The sequence below is a fragment of the Micrasema longulum genome, unplaced genomic scaffold, assembly GCF_059751315.1.
Source record: "Micrasema longulum isolate JH-2025_06_02 unplaced genomic scaffold, ASM5975131v1 h1tg000402l, whole genome shotgun sequence".
Taxonomy (NCBI): Eukaryota; Metazoa; Arthropoda; class Insecta; order Trichoptera; family Brachycentridae; genus Micrasema; species Micrasema longulum.
Window position 1 is genome coordinate 1239629 of NW_028277602.1, and position 15152 is coordinate 1254780.

Here is a 15152-nt window from a genome sequence, read left to right on the forward strand (position 1 = left end):
ATTCTCAATATTTTTTTTTTTTTAATTATGGGTCGTTGATTTCATCTATATAGTTTTGTTGATCAGTTGCTGCCAACAAATTTTATTCAGTGTAGACTTTATGGCATGGAACGCTCTCCTATCAGAAGTGTGAAACGGTGTGAGCGGCATGCTCATCGTTAAATTTTACACACACAAATTTTAATTCAAATCAAATGAACTTTTGTTAAGCTCTCTTATTACCAAAACTTAATGCCCATTTTTAACATTATTTATGACTAACTGAAAATGTCCGCCAAATAAATAGCTCGAGTAAAGAACAAACGTAAATATTTTTTTATTCTTTATTAAAAAATAAGTATTTGCGTTCTTATGATTTACCCAAATATTTATTTTTTGAGGGCCATTTTCAACGAGTTGTAAATAACTCACTATTAGAAAATGGGAATCAAGTTGAGGTAGAGTGGAATTCGAACCACGGACCTTTGATTCGTGGGTCCGAGACACTAGCCTCAGAACCACAACCCGATTCTTATGTGTATGGATAGAACGATTAAAAAAAAAACAGGAGTAATTTAAAAGGTGCTCACAATTTCAAAGCTTATAAGTGAATTTTTTATTTATTCTGATCGTGACATTATTGTTTATGGAAATTATATTCATTACATCAGATCAACTGGACACATCGCTATGATCAAGAATAAAGCAGAATATATCTGTACCACTCTACAATTATTCCCATTTCATCATTTAATCAAAAGTATTTTTCCCAGATATCTTAAAATATATTACAATCTGTCAATGGGTTAATTCATAAAATAGCGATGATATTTCCTAATTTTCCGCAGATGACTATTCAATTTACCATGCTTTACTTACTTTCTATCTAGGACATTAGGAGGTAGGCACACAACATACTGTTTTGTAAGGTTTTTCTCTATCCTAACTGTAATAAAAATACATATTATATTTTGTAAATAAGCATATCTGATACATGTGTAAATACTCCATGTTTTCCTACGATCTCTACATTTATTTCTTAATAATAATAATATTAATGTACAAATAAATATGTATGTATGCACAATTTTACAGAAAAAATACATGGATGCCTGACAATGCCATTTTCTATTTTTTTTCTTCACATTCTATCCTATTCACAATTTATTATTATTTGAGATTGCATGTTTACTTATTTACTGCCTGCATTTTATTAATTAAAAAAATGTTGCTTTAGAACTTAGTTTAGACTCATGTTAGATTTACTATATTCAATTAGAATTCTTTAGATATTATTTTGACATTAAACATCCGTTATAAATCGACAATATATATATATTTTTTTAATATTTTTTTTCTATGAAAACCAATTTTTAAGAGTTACGCATATTTTTCTTTTACTTTATTTCTTATTTTCATATTGCATGTTCTGATAAAAAATATTAATATGAGTTTTGATTATTTATTTTAATTATACAATATGCATTATGTTTTAAAGTATTTATAGACATGCAATAAAAAAATATGGTAATACATAATATCTGAAATCTGGTTGATTATTAAAAAGTTATCAAAAAGAAAGTAAAATAGAAATGTGCCTATAAATTTACAATAATTCCCTGTTTTCATAACAAACATGGACCCCGATTACAATGGGAAGTTAACAGAGTTATCTTCGACTGTCTATAATGAAAAACCGATATTTATGTACTAAAATGAGTATATTTGCATGAACATTTAAAGTATCTTCATTAACATTAACATGTTTAGAAGAAACAATTGTATGCATATTCTGCTTTTCAAACAAAAAACTTAATTTTACTTTGTAGATAAAATTGAAGATAAATGTTAACTGTAATTGGGGCCATGAAATGTTAATAAAAAATACTGAATTTGATACACTTGGTCTATGTTTCATGCTGATCATGATAACGAACTCAAACAAGTTTAAACACATTTTTCGAACTAATTTAAATAAGCCGGAGTAGTTGTAAAACTACTTTAGCTATCTGATACAACTGACTTACAAATCTGTTGCATCTCTTATTGTTTATCGATTAATATCTCGATTAATTGACTTTTGATAAAGTCAATTAATCGAGTTGATTTCGCTATTTCTAATGTATTTAATATGTTTATTTTATTTTTCTAGGGCGCAGAACCGCTTGATTTTTCGTTCAATCCAAATTATGAACAAGATTTTAAATTTTACGATAAGACTCTACTGGATTCAGTGAAACGGGGTGACCCTGAATCTCATATATTTTTTAGACTGTTAGCTTTATGTCATACCGTTATGCCGGATGAGAAAAGTGGAAGACTGGAGTATCAGGTACGCATAACAGATGTTCATAATATTATTCTTTGGCAGAAAAAAAACAATGTGTACCTGATACTGGTGACTTTCTGTCTTGCATTATTATTTAATTTTATAATTAATTAAATTTATACATATCTACTTTTACACATCTAGTAAATGTTATCACTGTAACTCTCCAAAAAAAGAGACAAAATCTTGTGCTTGGAGAGTGACTTACACTGTTGTAGTTTATTAATAAGAGTTTATATAATTTTTAATATGAGTACATGAGAAAAAAAAAACATAGGATATATAAAGAAAAAACATAAAACAATAATACATTCATACTAATTAAAATTTAATGTAGTTTTTACATGTGTTCAAAAAATTTCTTTACATTTATTTTTAATTTATTTATTAATCTATTATTTTTAATAGTTTTTAGTTCATTGGGAAGATTATTATAATTTTTTACACCTTTGAAGACAAAGATATTTTGACCATGACTTGTGTGGAATTTAGGAATTTTAATATTATGTTGGTATCTGAGTGACTTATTCATCCCAAATTCTTTTATCCTTTCTTCTTTATAAATTTGTACAATAGAATTTATTTTATAAAGAGTGTCTACTGTATGAACCTTAAATATTTTATATAGACTTTCCGTATTAAATGTATATTTACTAATAGTTGGCCAATTATCAATTATGCTTAAATATCAATTTGTTTTAGGCCCAATCACCTGATGAATCGGCGCTTGTATCTGCCGCTAGAAATTTTGGTTTTGTATTTAAAGAAAGATCTCCTAATAGTATTACTATTGAAGTTATGGGTGAAACAGAGGTAAATCATAAATGCACAAATATATTTATATTTTATCAGCCATCTTCTTTTCGGAATTAATTACTGTCATGTAAGTGATACTCGTCGGTGTATTATAATATTATTTTTGTTTCAGGTCTATGAACTGTTATGTATTTTGGATTTTAATAATGTAAGAAAGAGAATGTCCGTAATACTGAGGAAGGACGGACAACTTAGGTTATACTCAAAAGGTGCTGATAATGTAATATATGAAAGGCTGAAGTCCAATCAAGACGATATAAAAGCTAGAACATTAGAACATTTAAATGTAAGTAAATTCCCCAAGTAAATATATTTTTTACTAGCCATGTAAATTTAAAAAAAATTTATATGTGATGAACTTTTTCTTAGATTATTCATGATCATATTTATTTTATTTAACACTTTTTGTACGTATACAGTTTATATACATATAAGAGCGGGCATATTGCCTTAAGGCAATTTCTTCCTACCTACCCAAACTGTTTAGTTTGAGAAAAATACATGGACATATTGAATCATACAATTTTACACAAAAATTAAAAACAAAGATTAAGAAAATAAAAATCCAAAAAAAAATGAACACTATACTATGAAGAGAGGAAAGGGGATGGGGAGGAAAGAAGAAGGATAAAGGAACAACTTAAATATTTAGATAGTGACATTTCAATCTTGACTTAAATCTAAATAAAGAAGGGGCTCTAACATTAGTGGGTAGATTATTCTACAATCGAGCAGCTACTACTGTGAAAGAGGAGGCAAGAAAATTAGAGCGATGAAAGGGTATTAAAAGGGTTCTCTTGTTACTAGAACGAAGAGATAGTCCGTGTTGTGATAGTGGTTTAAAGAGCTCTCTCAGATAAACAGGCGAAGTGGGATTATTTAAAATATTGTGAAGAAGTGACAGAATGTGAATGTTTCTTCTATCCCTGATACTGAGCCAGTGTATCATACACAATTAAAAATTTTAATACCTATGTTTTATATTAGTAAAGGATAATCATGGCCTTTTTTTCCTCTGTATTTAATTTGAATTTTTCCACAACTCTGAGCATTCTGGATGGTGTTACACGAGTATTTTAAATTTACTTATTACTAAGTTGTTTGATTGTGTATGTCGATTTTAGAAATGTTGCACAGCATATTTATATAGATCTTAACTAATACTAAGCGATGTTTCATCTTTTTACTTGTTTTGTCATCAGTAAACTTATATTGGATTAATGTGTGTTTATTCAAAGTTTCTAGTGGTGAATGAAAGCTTTATTTTTGGTTATAGAAATTCGCCGGAGAAGGCTTGCGAACGTTGGTACTAGCATGGAGACCCTTGGACGAAGCATACTTTTCGGACTGGAAACATCGCCACCAGCAAGCTGCACTCGCCATACACTCCAGAGACGATCAACTAGATGCCATTTACGAAGAAATAGAACGAGATCTTATACTCATAGGTAAACTTCTGTTATTCTTTTCTTTCTTATGCGTAGTTGTTCAATACAATGCAATTCAGGACAATACTGTATTGTCCCAGATTTGAAACTATTGTCCAAGTGTGAACAGAAGTTTAAGTGAAAGGACAATAGCTCAAAACATTGTCCTAGAAATAGAGGGGCAAGCTATCTCTCCGTGTATCCATTTTTGCAGCGTTCAGCAGACACCAGTTCAAACAAGCTACGTCCTAATTGTTGTATTGTCCCGCCGTCCTGTCTTCTGCGGTTGAGACTGGAGCTGGGACAGCACAGTATTGTCTTCGGGTGAACTATGCTTTAGGATCATAATCAACACCAGTTGTAATAATAATTTTAATTTTATTTAACTTTTAATTAATTTTTTAAAATTTTATCTTCTTTGTTTTTTGTATCCATCAACATTCACTTTGTAAATCTTTTTAATCATTCTTTCGCTGTCAATTTTCCCTACATATCAAAATCAACGCAGCACTAATTTTATACTTATCTCTTTTAAGTGTTCGTTATCTACCAAATACTTTGAATTTGTATATTTCTACAACGTAAACACGTATCTTTTCTATATAATTCGTTGTACTGGCTTAAATTGCACGCCACATTTTTTTTTTCGAACTTTATAATCTTCATAATGTCTTACATCTGGTTGCCAAGAAATTTTTGTATCCCAAAAATACATTTTTTTATTTAAATTATTTATTGACGATTCTTGATGGAATTCCATTGTAATGATGTAATAATTTATATATACATATAAGTTATTAATTTTAAAATACTTGGTACACTTCCATTTATTTATTTTACCAATTAGCGCTTTCACCCTCTGAATCTCTGACCAGTCTGAAGATGCCCATTAGAGGGTGAAAGCGCTAATTGGTCAAATAAAGAGGTGGAAGTGTACCAATTATTTTAAAATTAATAACTTAAATGTATATTATATAAGTTATTACATCACCAAAAATTCATGTTTTTTTGTTTAATTTGGGGTTTATAAAAACAATTCAGTACAGAATGCGTCGTTATTTGAGCAGTTTAAAGATCGAGTAGCCACCGATGAGCTTCCTTACTCTGCTTTGCATCTCTTTCCCCGATTTACAGCTACATTGCGCACCATATTTTGGACTTCGCTATTCGTCTCCTGATTTTTGTAAAACTGATGTAATTAATATAAATTAAAATTTCGATGTAATATTTATTTTTGTATCCAGGTGTTACAGCCATTGAAGACAAATTACAAGATGGAGTTCCACAAACTATAGCTAATTTAGGAATGGCCGGCATCAAAATATGGGTATTGACCGGAGACAAACAAGGTAAAAATCTAATATTTTTTAATACATAATATAGTGTAGTGGTCAAGACGCTTGACTCACGCATGGAAGGTTCCGGGTTCGATTCCCGGTGAGAACACAAATTAAAATGTGATTTTTCTCAAGCCTGGTTGTTCTGTAATGTAATTCACCACTGTAATTGGGCCTCCTGGCCTGTTGTGGTGCAAAAAAAAAATGTACTAACTAGAAACTGTTAACATTCAATAATTCGCAGCATAACTTAATTTCTTATGAAACAATTTTCAGAGACAGCAATAAACATCGGATATTCATGTCAGCTGTTGACAGATGACATGGTGGAGGTATTTATTGTTGACGGAATAACTCACCAAGAAGTTGAACAGCAGTTAGACAAGTTTAAGGAATCTGTGCGAGTCGTAAATACTTTCCAACCTCAAGGTAATAATCTTTTTAATATTTGCTTGTGTGTTTTTACTATCACTTAAATGACGATCAGAAAATATGTACAACAAACCACACGCAAACCAGAGGGTGGAGTGCCATATCTCTCTTGTCTTTGCACACAGACTTTGTTTCTTCTACATTCGTACATATCATGCAAGCACGCTGATTATTCTGACTTTAGACATGTCGTTACCGAGTAAGAGGGTTTCATCTGCCAAAAGTAAAAAGCTGAGATTCCAAAAGAAATGAATCCTTCTTCAATGACATGTACATACTTTGAATGATCAGAATGATGGAACTCAGTTATATTTGTTATATTCAAATGACTATACTTTGACATGTTTTTGTTAGTTGTTCTTATAGATTAGGCCAGTTGGAACCTTTTTCAAGAAATAAAGCCAAAGGTGCAATTTTGTCAGTTGGAACCCTTTTACTCTCAGGTGACGATGTCAAAGTGTACAATGTTGGATTTGGTCTTTCCATGTCTTTCTCAGTCTTCCTCGTTTTTTGCATCCATCAACACTCACAATTCTGACCTAAGAGTAGATTTCCTTCAACATGGTTTTCAGGTTTCTTGTTTAGGGTGGATGGAATTATCATTTTAACTACGTATTTATTTTTTATTAATAATTTAATTTAAATTAATATGCCAACCAGTTTTGGAACACGGCTGTTCTTTTGTCACGCTGATTTTAAAACATCCATACGCATTCCAGGTCCTGCATCATCGGCCACCAACCACATAGGAACGGAGAACGGTAATGGTATATCTCCCCACAGTGGCAGCAGTCCGGTCGGAGCCTCACCCGCTCCCCGAGACGCAAGCGTGAAGGTCACAACTGCCCCCGCAATTTCCATTGTCACTTTTAGGTGGGATAATAATATACACCAACAGTCTTCAAGGTAGAGAGACAAAGAGCTCATTTTACCCCGTTTTTTATTTTTTGTTCCTTGTTTAATTTATTTTTTACGCTCCTTGCTGTGTAGGCTTTTCTATATATTATTTTTGATTTGGCGTTCTTATGCGGAACTGTATTCCCTATTCAAAACATATCATTTGCTTACGAGGCGATCAAATAAATACATACATTTTTACAAGACTAATTAGTGCAATTATAAAACATATTTTGTCTCAAGTTACATTAATTTATTGTAATGTAACATAACATATTTCTATCCACTGTTTTTACATTAAAATGATAATCAATACAAATTTATATTAATATTTTTACTTAAGTTGTTGGTCTACCTATAAAATAGCTCAATGTCTGTATTTCTAATTTTTTATGCATTTTATAATACATAGTTTTCCATGTTGATCTTAATATAAATTTTTGGCTTTGATTGTTTTTTATTTTAAAATTATTATTTTTTTACTAATGTAACAATGCGGGATGGGATACCTTCAAAATTATTTAATATAAATGTATAATATATATAAGAGGATTAACAATCCTTTTCCGAAAATTTTTCTTCTTTGTTTAGATCGGTTGATCTGTTATTGGCTAGAGGGTGATTCCCGAGACGCTGAGTTCCAGCTTCTTTCTATCTTTCAGAAAATTATAGTCCAAAATATTTTTTCAATGAAATTTTAGGTAGATCAACCTCTTAAAACCTTCACCCTTTGTACTAAGACTTGTATATTTTCATCCACACAAACATTTGTAGTTAATACCATTTCTATTCCTTCAAATTATTTCAATTTTATTTACTCTTCTTTAAACCTCTCTCTCTCTCACTCTCTCTCCTTAGTTTATGCTCTTTCTCTCTCTAACCTACCGATAACTATGTTTAGATACCTTTAGTGATTTGATACCATAATTATATATTCTCCCCACAATTAGGACAGTATTCTCACATGTTAGATTTTTTAAATTTTACATTGTATGTATTACTTATTTAGCATTTCCGTATTCCAAACATTTTTTTTAGTTTGTTCTTTTAAAAAAATAATAACTGACTCGAAGTATAAAATAAAGTAATTTACTTTTGCTAAGATGTGCTTTTGTTTTTACAGATCAGATATTTAAATTTGTGCTAGTAAATTATGAAAATATTCTCTATGGAGTGTGTCTTAAATACTTGGCATTTTTCTGTCTAAATAATTATGCTTAGCTTATGTGGCTTGAGTTGGAAGCTTTTGTTATATGACACGAGGTTCTGGTATCAATATTGTATTGTCCTTTAAACAAACTGTTCAATAAAAAAATATAACTCTTTATTAACTAGAAACTGTCAATTATTCTTAAATGTTAATCATTCAACTGGTCGACTTCATACTAACATGAATATTTTACTAGAGATGATATGCAATGAAAAAGGGTATTATCATAAATTAACCAAATTACAAATTTAGAAATGGTTTTTTGGAAGTGCTATATTATAAAACCTGTTGTTTTATTATTTTAATAAAAAAAAACTGCTAGTTGTTTAACACTTGTGTATATTTCTAAAAAACATAATTTATTATTAGATTTACATAATGCCTAGCTGACCTAGCTAATAAATTATAAACTGATAATACCCTATTGAAGTTGTGATTTAAATTTAAATGAAATGAAATATGTATTTTCATTGAATTTCTGTTGGAATGTTTTATGGAACAGTACGGAATATAATTATTCTGGAGCCAATTCTGAGAATGCAGATCTAGGAGCAGAAGAAGGAAATGGTTTTGCCATTGTTGTGAACGGTCATTCCCTGGTTCACTGCCTCCACCCACAATTAGAACAAAGGTAAAATCATTTAAATACAATGCCAAAAAGAATGTCTTAAACGATTTACGAAATGAATGTTGATGGATGCAGGAAATGACGCAAGAAAAAATGTGGCATGATAAAATTAAGAAATACAGTAAAACCCCCTTTTTACGTTTTTCAAGGGGGCAACCAAAAAAGTGTAAAACTGAAAAAAACTGTCAAGTGAGTAAATGAAAAATTAAGTTACATAAAAATAAAATGAATGTATAAATATACGGACTATGGTGTAAATATACTGCCAGCAAATTTTTAAAAACTGACATTTATTTTTCAATTATTTTTTCTTTTATAGTTTATTTATTACTTTTTTTACATTAAAGATAATGTTCCCTCATTGGGGGGGGGGGGTGTCCCGTGCCGAGGGAGACATTTATATAATTTTGAAACATGCCTTATTAAACATAATTAAATCATGATATCAAATACATATAAAACATTATAAAAACACATAAAACTCACAAATAAAAATACTATAAATAAAAACATCTTTCTACCTATTTGACCTGATCCACTCATCAATCCATGCGCATCCCACCTCCATTATCCATTTCTTAATGGTGATTTTATAGTGACAGTATTTACTAATTGTCCTTATTGACAATGGAAGTAGGTTGTAAACTTTAATGGAGAAGTAGACCAATCCTCTTTGACCGAAAGTTGTGTTAATTTTGTTTTATTGATTATTAAATAAGACAAAATACGAGGGTTGCTACTTAAGTTTTGGAGATAGACAAGTAAAAACAAATATTTATAATCAGATGTTGTATATTCAAACATATCTTTTCAGATTCCTTGATCTCACAATGCTCTGTAGATCCGTCATATGCTGCAGAGTCACTCCCTTACAGAAGGCGATGGTCGTAGAAATGATTAAGAAAAATAAGAAAGCGGTGACGTTAGCAATAGGAGACGGTGCAAACGATGTCTCAATGATAAAAGGTAATTATTTCAAATTAAAATAAGTAGGAACAGAATTTCAGTAATATATATTTTGAATAAATATTATTGAATATGAGTGTATTTAATGTACTTTTATTTTACCCTTTGAGACGGTATGTATGTTCAAACGAACACTAACTTTGCAATTTTATTTTTCCCATGATAAATCAAATAATAATGTCCGGTTTTTGTTTCTTAACTGTTGGCAATCTTTTCTATGGCGTCTATTTTTGTCTGTCAGGGTGCAATTCATAATCCCCCCCTAAACTATGTCGTTTGTTTCACATTTTGACAGTTTGGCTCTCGTTAGAGCACCAGGAACATTATTTAAGGTCAAATACCAACTGGCCTGTGACCTAATATGTCTAAATTTATGTATGTTATATAAATGTTTTCATTATATTTGTTAATTTTTATTTAATAAAATGGATTTTAGTATGTATTTGCATCTGGTATTTAGTTTCCATACTATAAAAAAAAACACTGTGAAACCTAATGTAGGTATGTTCAAACTAACATATAATTTCTAAACTACAGGGGAAAAAAAATGAAAATTTTCATAAAATTATCTTATATCAAATATTTTTTACAACCCCCAGATTTAATTTAGGTTTCAGAGTTAAGAGTGTGAAATATGTATTAAAAGGGGTGTTTTTACACTGCAATATTTTTAAGTCCCTGGATTGACATAAAGCACACTAGACCTATATGTAACAAATGATTGAGACACGCTGTGATTGGTGTACCAATGCAATACTTTACGCACCACTGGGTGTGAAAAGGGGAATGGTGGTGGTACTTGAAAATTTATACTACTGCCTTGTCTGGGCGGATGAGGAATACAGTCATGTGTGATGCTAAGTCTTATACTGCAATATTTCATAGTTTCTGGACTGGCACCTTAAGCTGAGATTGGTCATCTTGCCTTCATGTATGAAATACACTATGATTGGATTACCAATGCAGTCCTTTGCATCATCAAGTGCCGTTAAACGAGTGATGATGATGAAACTTCTTAGACTAGTTGGTTTTGTCGACAGTATTGTCTGTTTAGTTGATTTACAATGTTCTCTCTGTCTGGGCGAATTAAGTATACAGTTCTGTGTATGAAATAGAACCAGAATCTTGAACTAAGGTTTTTGACTCGGTTGGCTACTCTCAAGTAAAAATCCTGAAAAAGGAAATCGCGAGGTATTAAGTCAACTTTGTAGTGCCACGCGTGCTTGAGGCACTCGGAGTAATAATGTGCCGTCACTTATAGAGCTGCCCATACAGACAAAAATCATTCTAATCACGAAGTTAGCCATAGTTTACAGCAAAACAATTTGCCAATATGTAAGTACAGTGACGAAACTGTCTGTTACACATTTGTTGTTAAAGCAAAAATTTGCAACGATTTTGCTTATGCAATAGAGCGAAATGGCATCACGGGTTAGAATCCCGCCAGTTGCAAGAAAAAAATTCAAGAAATATTTTTTTCTCAATTGGTCTGGGTGTTGTGGTGTATTTTCCATAACTTCCTTCCATATCTCCTCTTTCCCACCTGCTGACAAGCCTCTAAAAAGAGGCTTAGCGGGTTAATTCTTTAAAAAAAAATTTTTAATCGACATATGCTTTATTTAGTGTAACAATGCGGTGCACTATGCACCATCAGGCGTGGATAGAGGTATGATGATGATGATTATTTACAATGTTGTATTTTCACTCTCCAGCCGCCTGTGGGAATATCGGGCCAGGAAGGTCTTCAAGCGGTGTTGGCAAGTGACTACTCCATCGCCCAGTTCCGTTTTCTGGAACGCCTTCTGCTGGTCCACGGGAGATGGTCCTACTATCGGATGTGCAAGTTCCTCAGCTACTTCTTCTACAAGAATTTCGCATTTACGTTATGCCATTTTTGGTTCGCATTTTTTTGCGGCTTCAGTGCGCAGGTAAATAATAATTTTCAATAAGATAGAATTACTGTTACCAACCTAGTCCGCCGTGTGGTCAAATGGCCAACGCGTTTGCCTGCCATGCGAGAGGTCTCGGGTTTGATTCCCGACATGGTTGTCACGAAATATGTTTTATTTTATTGGAAGCTAGACATTTATTTAATATTTTATTTGTCAACGCTTAAAAATAAACTAACACTAAATATATTTTTAATATCAAAAACATTTTTCACTTTGTGGTGTGCAATTTTACAGTATTTGTATAAACCACTTTAACTTTTGAATTATATGTTGACAACAGTTATGTTCTGAAACAGGTGGGCATATTAAATTTATTTTACTGATTTTACACTAAGTTAATAAGTAGTTATATTATTATAATGGAAAATCACAAACTGAGTGCTTCAAATATAAATTTTTAAAAATATGTTTGATTTCAGACTGTATTCGACCCTATGTTCATATCTGTATATAACCTTTTCTACACCTCACTGCCAGTACTAGCTCTCGGAGTGTTTGAGCAAGATGTATCAGATAAGAACTCCCTGCTCTATCCTAAACTCTATACTCCGGGACTTACCAGTTCTCTATTTAATAAGACTGAATTCATGAAAAGTGCATTACACGGATGTTATACGTCATTGGTCCTTTTCCTGCTGCCATATGGTGAGTCTTTTATTCATAAAATTTATATTTCAATGCATTTAACAATTTTTATAATTTTTTAAGTGCGACAGTTTTCTTTCTAAAAACAACATTTTGTTTCTGTTTAGGTATTTATATAATAGAAAATAGAACAATAAACACGTTAAAAAATATTTCTTTGTATAAAACATTATGTTTAACCACAAAATTTTATTATTATTTGTAATATTTTTTTCCTGTCACTAACTCTTGGGTTGCATTGTCCAGATTACAAACAAACAAAAGTCACTAAAACCACATCTTGCCAAATTAAAAACCTTCCTCAAAATTTTTTAAAAAGATATGAAGGAATTGTGTTGTAAACATAAAACTTCCAAAACACAAAAACAGATTTTTCCTAGTTCTCCGAACTTTTGAATTGCGATTTCTAAGAACAATGTTTTTTGGGTTAGGGTCTTTTGCCTTAACAGCGACGATATGTAATTTTATAAAATGGACATTTGTATTTTGAAAATCTATTTTACTTTATTTTTATGCCACTTTATGAACTTAAGCGACATTTAAACACTTTTTGGCAAAATGGCTTCCGAACAAGGATGACTTTTGTCATTTATATGACTACGGTTTTTTCTTAACATAAGGCGGCCAACTTTATGAAAAGTAAATGCGGGACATTTTTGCTGATAGAGCATGTGAAGGACTAATCAAGACAATCAAATACAACATAATTAAGTGATAATTTATTTTCAAAATAATATTTTTCACAGGAATGGCTTTTTTTAATCAATTCTGGGTTGTGATTTAGAACATCATAAAAGTTTTCATACCCGCCCATATTGAATTTTACATTGGTTATAGCACGCAACATTTCAACTTTAAGTGAGGATTTTCCCGATGTCCACATGACATTCATTAATGAAAAAACTCGTTCTGTTCCTGGTAAAGTCAGTAGATACTGGACGATAGCCATGCAATTTGTGTATGGCATTTGCCTTTCTTTAAAATTTTCAAACACATTCATCGATCGTCGTCACACTCACACATGGTGTATAGATACCGTCTGTTTGCACACTTTACCGCTCGAAGCATACGCGTCAGTCAATACTGACTCGATGCGAATTTTAGGAATGCGAAACTATTTTATAAATCATTTCAATGCAGGATTACAACTACCATTGCGGGACTGTACCACAGAATCCGGGACGGTTGGCCACCTTATCTTAACATAAATGAAAAATAAATAAATTATGTAAATTGACAGCTAATATCAATTTGACGGTTATGTTTCTCTGGCATATTTTTTTTGTTTATGTATTTCAAGCTTTAATATTGGCGCTTGAGTTAGTGTAGCTTAAAACTTAAGATTTTTTTCATCTATCTTCATACTAGGATTAAATTTTGAAGTCAAATATTGCTTAAATTTCCATGGCTCTCGGCTCTTCATATGTGCATTGTACTTATTGTAAAAAATCCTATACTTAGACACTAGCACAGTTTTTTGTTAGGATGAACCTGCCCGAATGGACAGGTTCATGGGAAAAACATATGTATCTGTAAAAATAATATTAAAAACATTTAAGTTTGTAAGTGAAAATTCTTGATGGAAGTTCATTGTAATTTATTATAGAAATAAAAGATGAGTGATACTTCAATTCACAAATTTGTGGATTTAAGTATCACTCGCCTTTAATTTCTATAATAAAAAATATTAGCATGAAAATCATTTCAAACATGAATATGTTTTGTTTCAGGTACCTATAAAGATGGTTTAGCTCCCGATGGACTAATATTATCGGATCACATGTTACTTGGAAGCGTTGTGGCCACTATACTAGTTTTAGATAATACAACACAGGTACACTATTTGAATCATTCATTTATTAAAACATAGATTACGCATATTAATATTACAGTGCTCTCTCACTAATCTGCCACCCCAAAAACTGGGCAAGTGTTCAATTAATGAAAGCGAGACAGATTATATTGTGCACATTCAAAATGTGGTAAAAATTACAGTTTTTTTTGTTGCAAAAATACTGTTTTTATGCTGAAATTTGTACTTGCAACTAACAGTTTTATTGACTATTTTGAGCAAAACTTTATTTCTGCGGCTTGGATCTAAAAGGGCTAATGTCATATATCGCAATATTACAGGAACGTAATTTTGCAGCCATTTTGTGGCGTTATAATAAACTGTTTGATATGTTTGAAACGAATAATAAAAAAACATTACTTCATAAATAATTTTGTCAAATTTCTCGCACAAATTGGTAAACTACATTTTACTAGTTGTGAGATATTGAACTTATAAAGTTAAAAGCTAATCCCAAATCAACAAGGAATGGTAGGTGTATGTTATTGCAGTCTGAAACCACTTTGAGAAGGAATTTTTGCTTGGAGTTGAGGAAACATTTCTAGACAGGTGCCGTGGGTGCAGCCAACTGTGAAACTGGAGTCTCGGGTTCGATTCCCACCAATTGGGAGAAAAAAAATCCATGAAAGATTTTTTTCTCAATTGGTCTGGGTGTTGTGATCTATTTTTTATAACTACTTAT

The 15152-nt window shown here is 31.3% G+C and overlaps 1 protein-coding gene across 1 annotated transcript in view; it reads left to right on the forward strand.

Annotated features, from left to right (window-relative positions):
- Window positions 1-15152, forward strand: part of ATP8B (ATPase phospholipid transporting 8B) — a 38968-nt gene that overhangs the window by 21129 nt on the left and 2687 nt on the right. The window contains 12 exon segments of the mRNA XM_088225964.1: window positions 2132-2311; window positions 3011-3121; window positions 3237-3410; window positions 4401-4572; window positions 5796-5900; window positions 6165-6317; window positions 7040-7226; window positions 8930-9058; window positions 9870-10044; window positions 11734-11949; window positions 12393-12618; window positions 14349-14452. Coding sequence (XP_088082090.1) covers window positions 2132-2311; window positions 3011-3121; window positions 3237-3410; window positions 4401-4572; window positions 5796-5900; window positions 6165-6317; window positions 7040-7226; window positions 8930-9058; window positions 9870-10044; window positions 11734-11949; window positions 12393-12618; window positions 14349-14452 — 1932 coding nt within the window.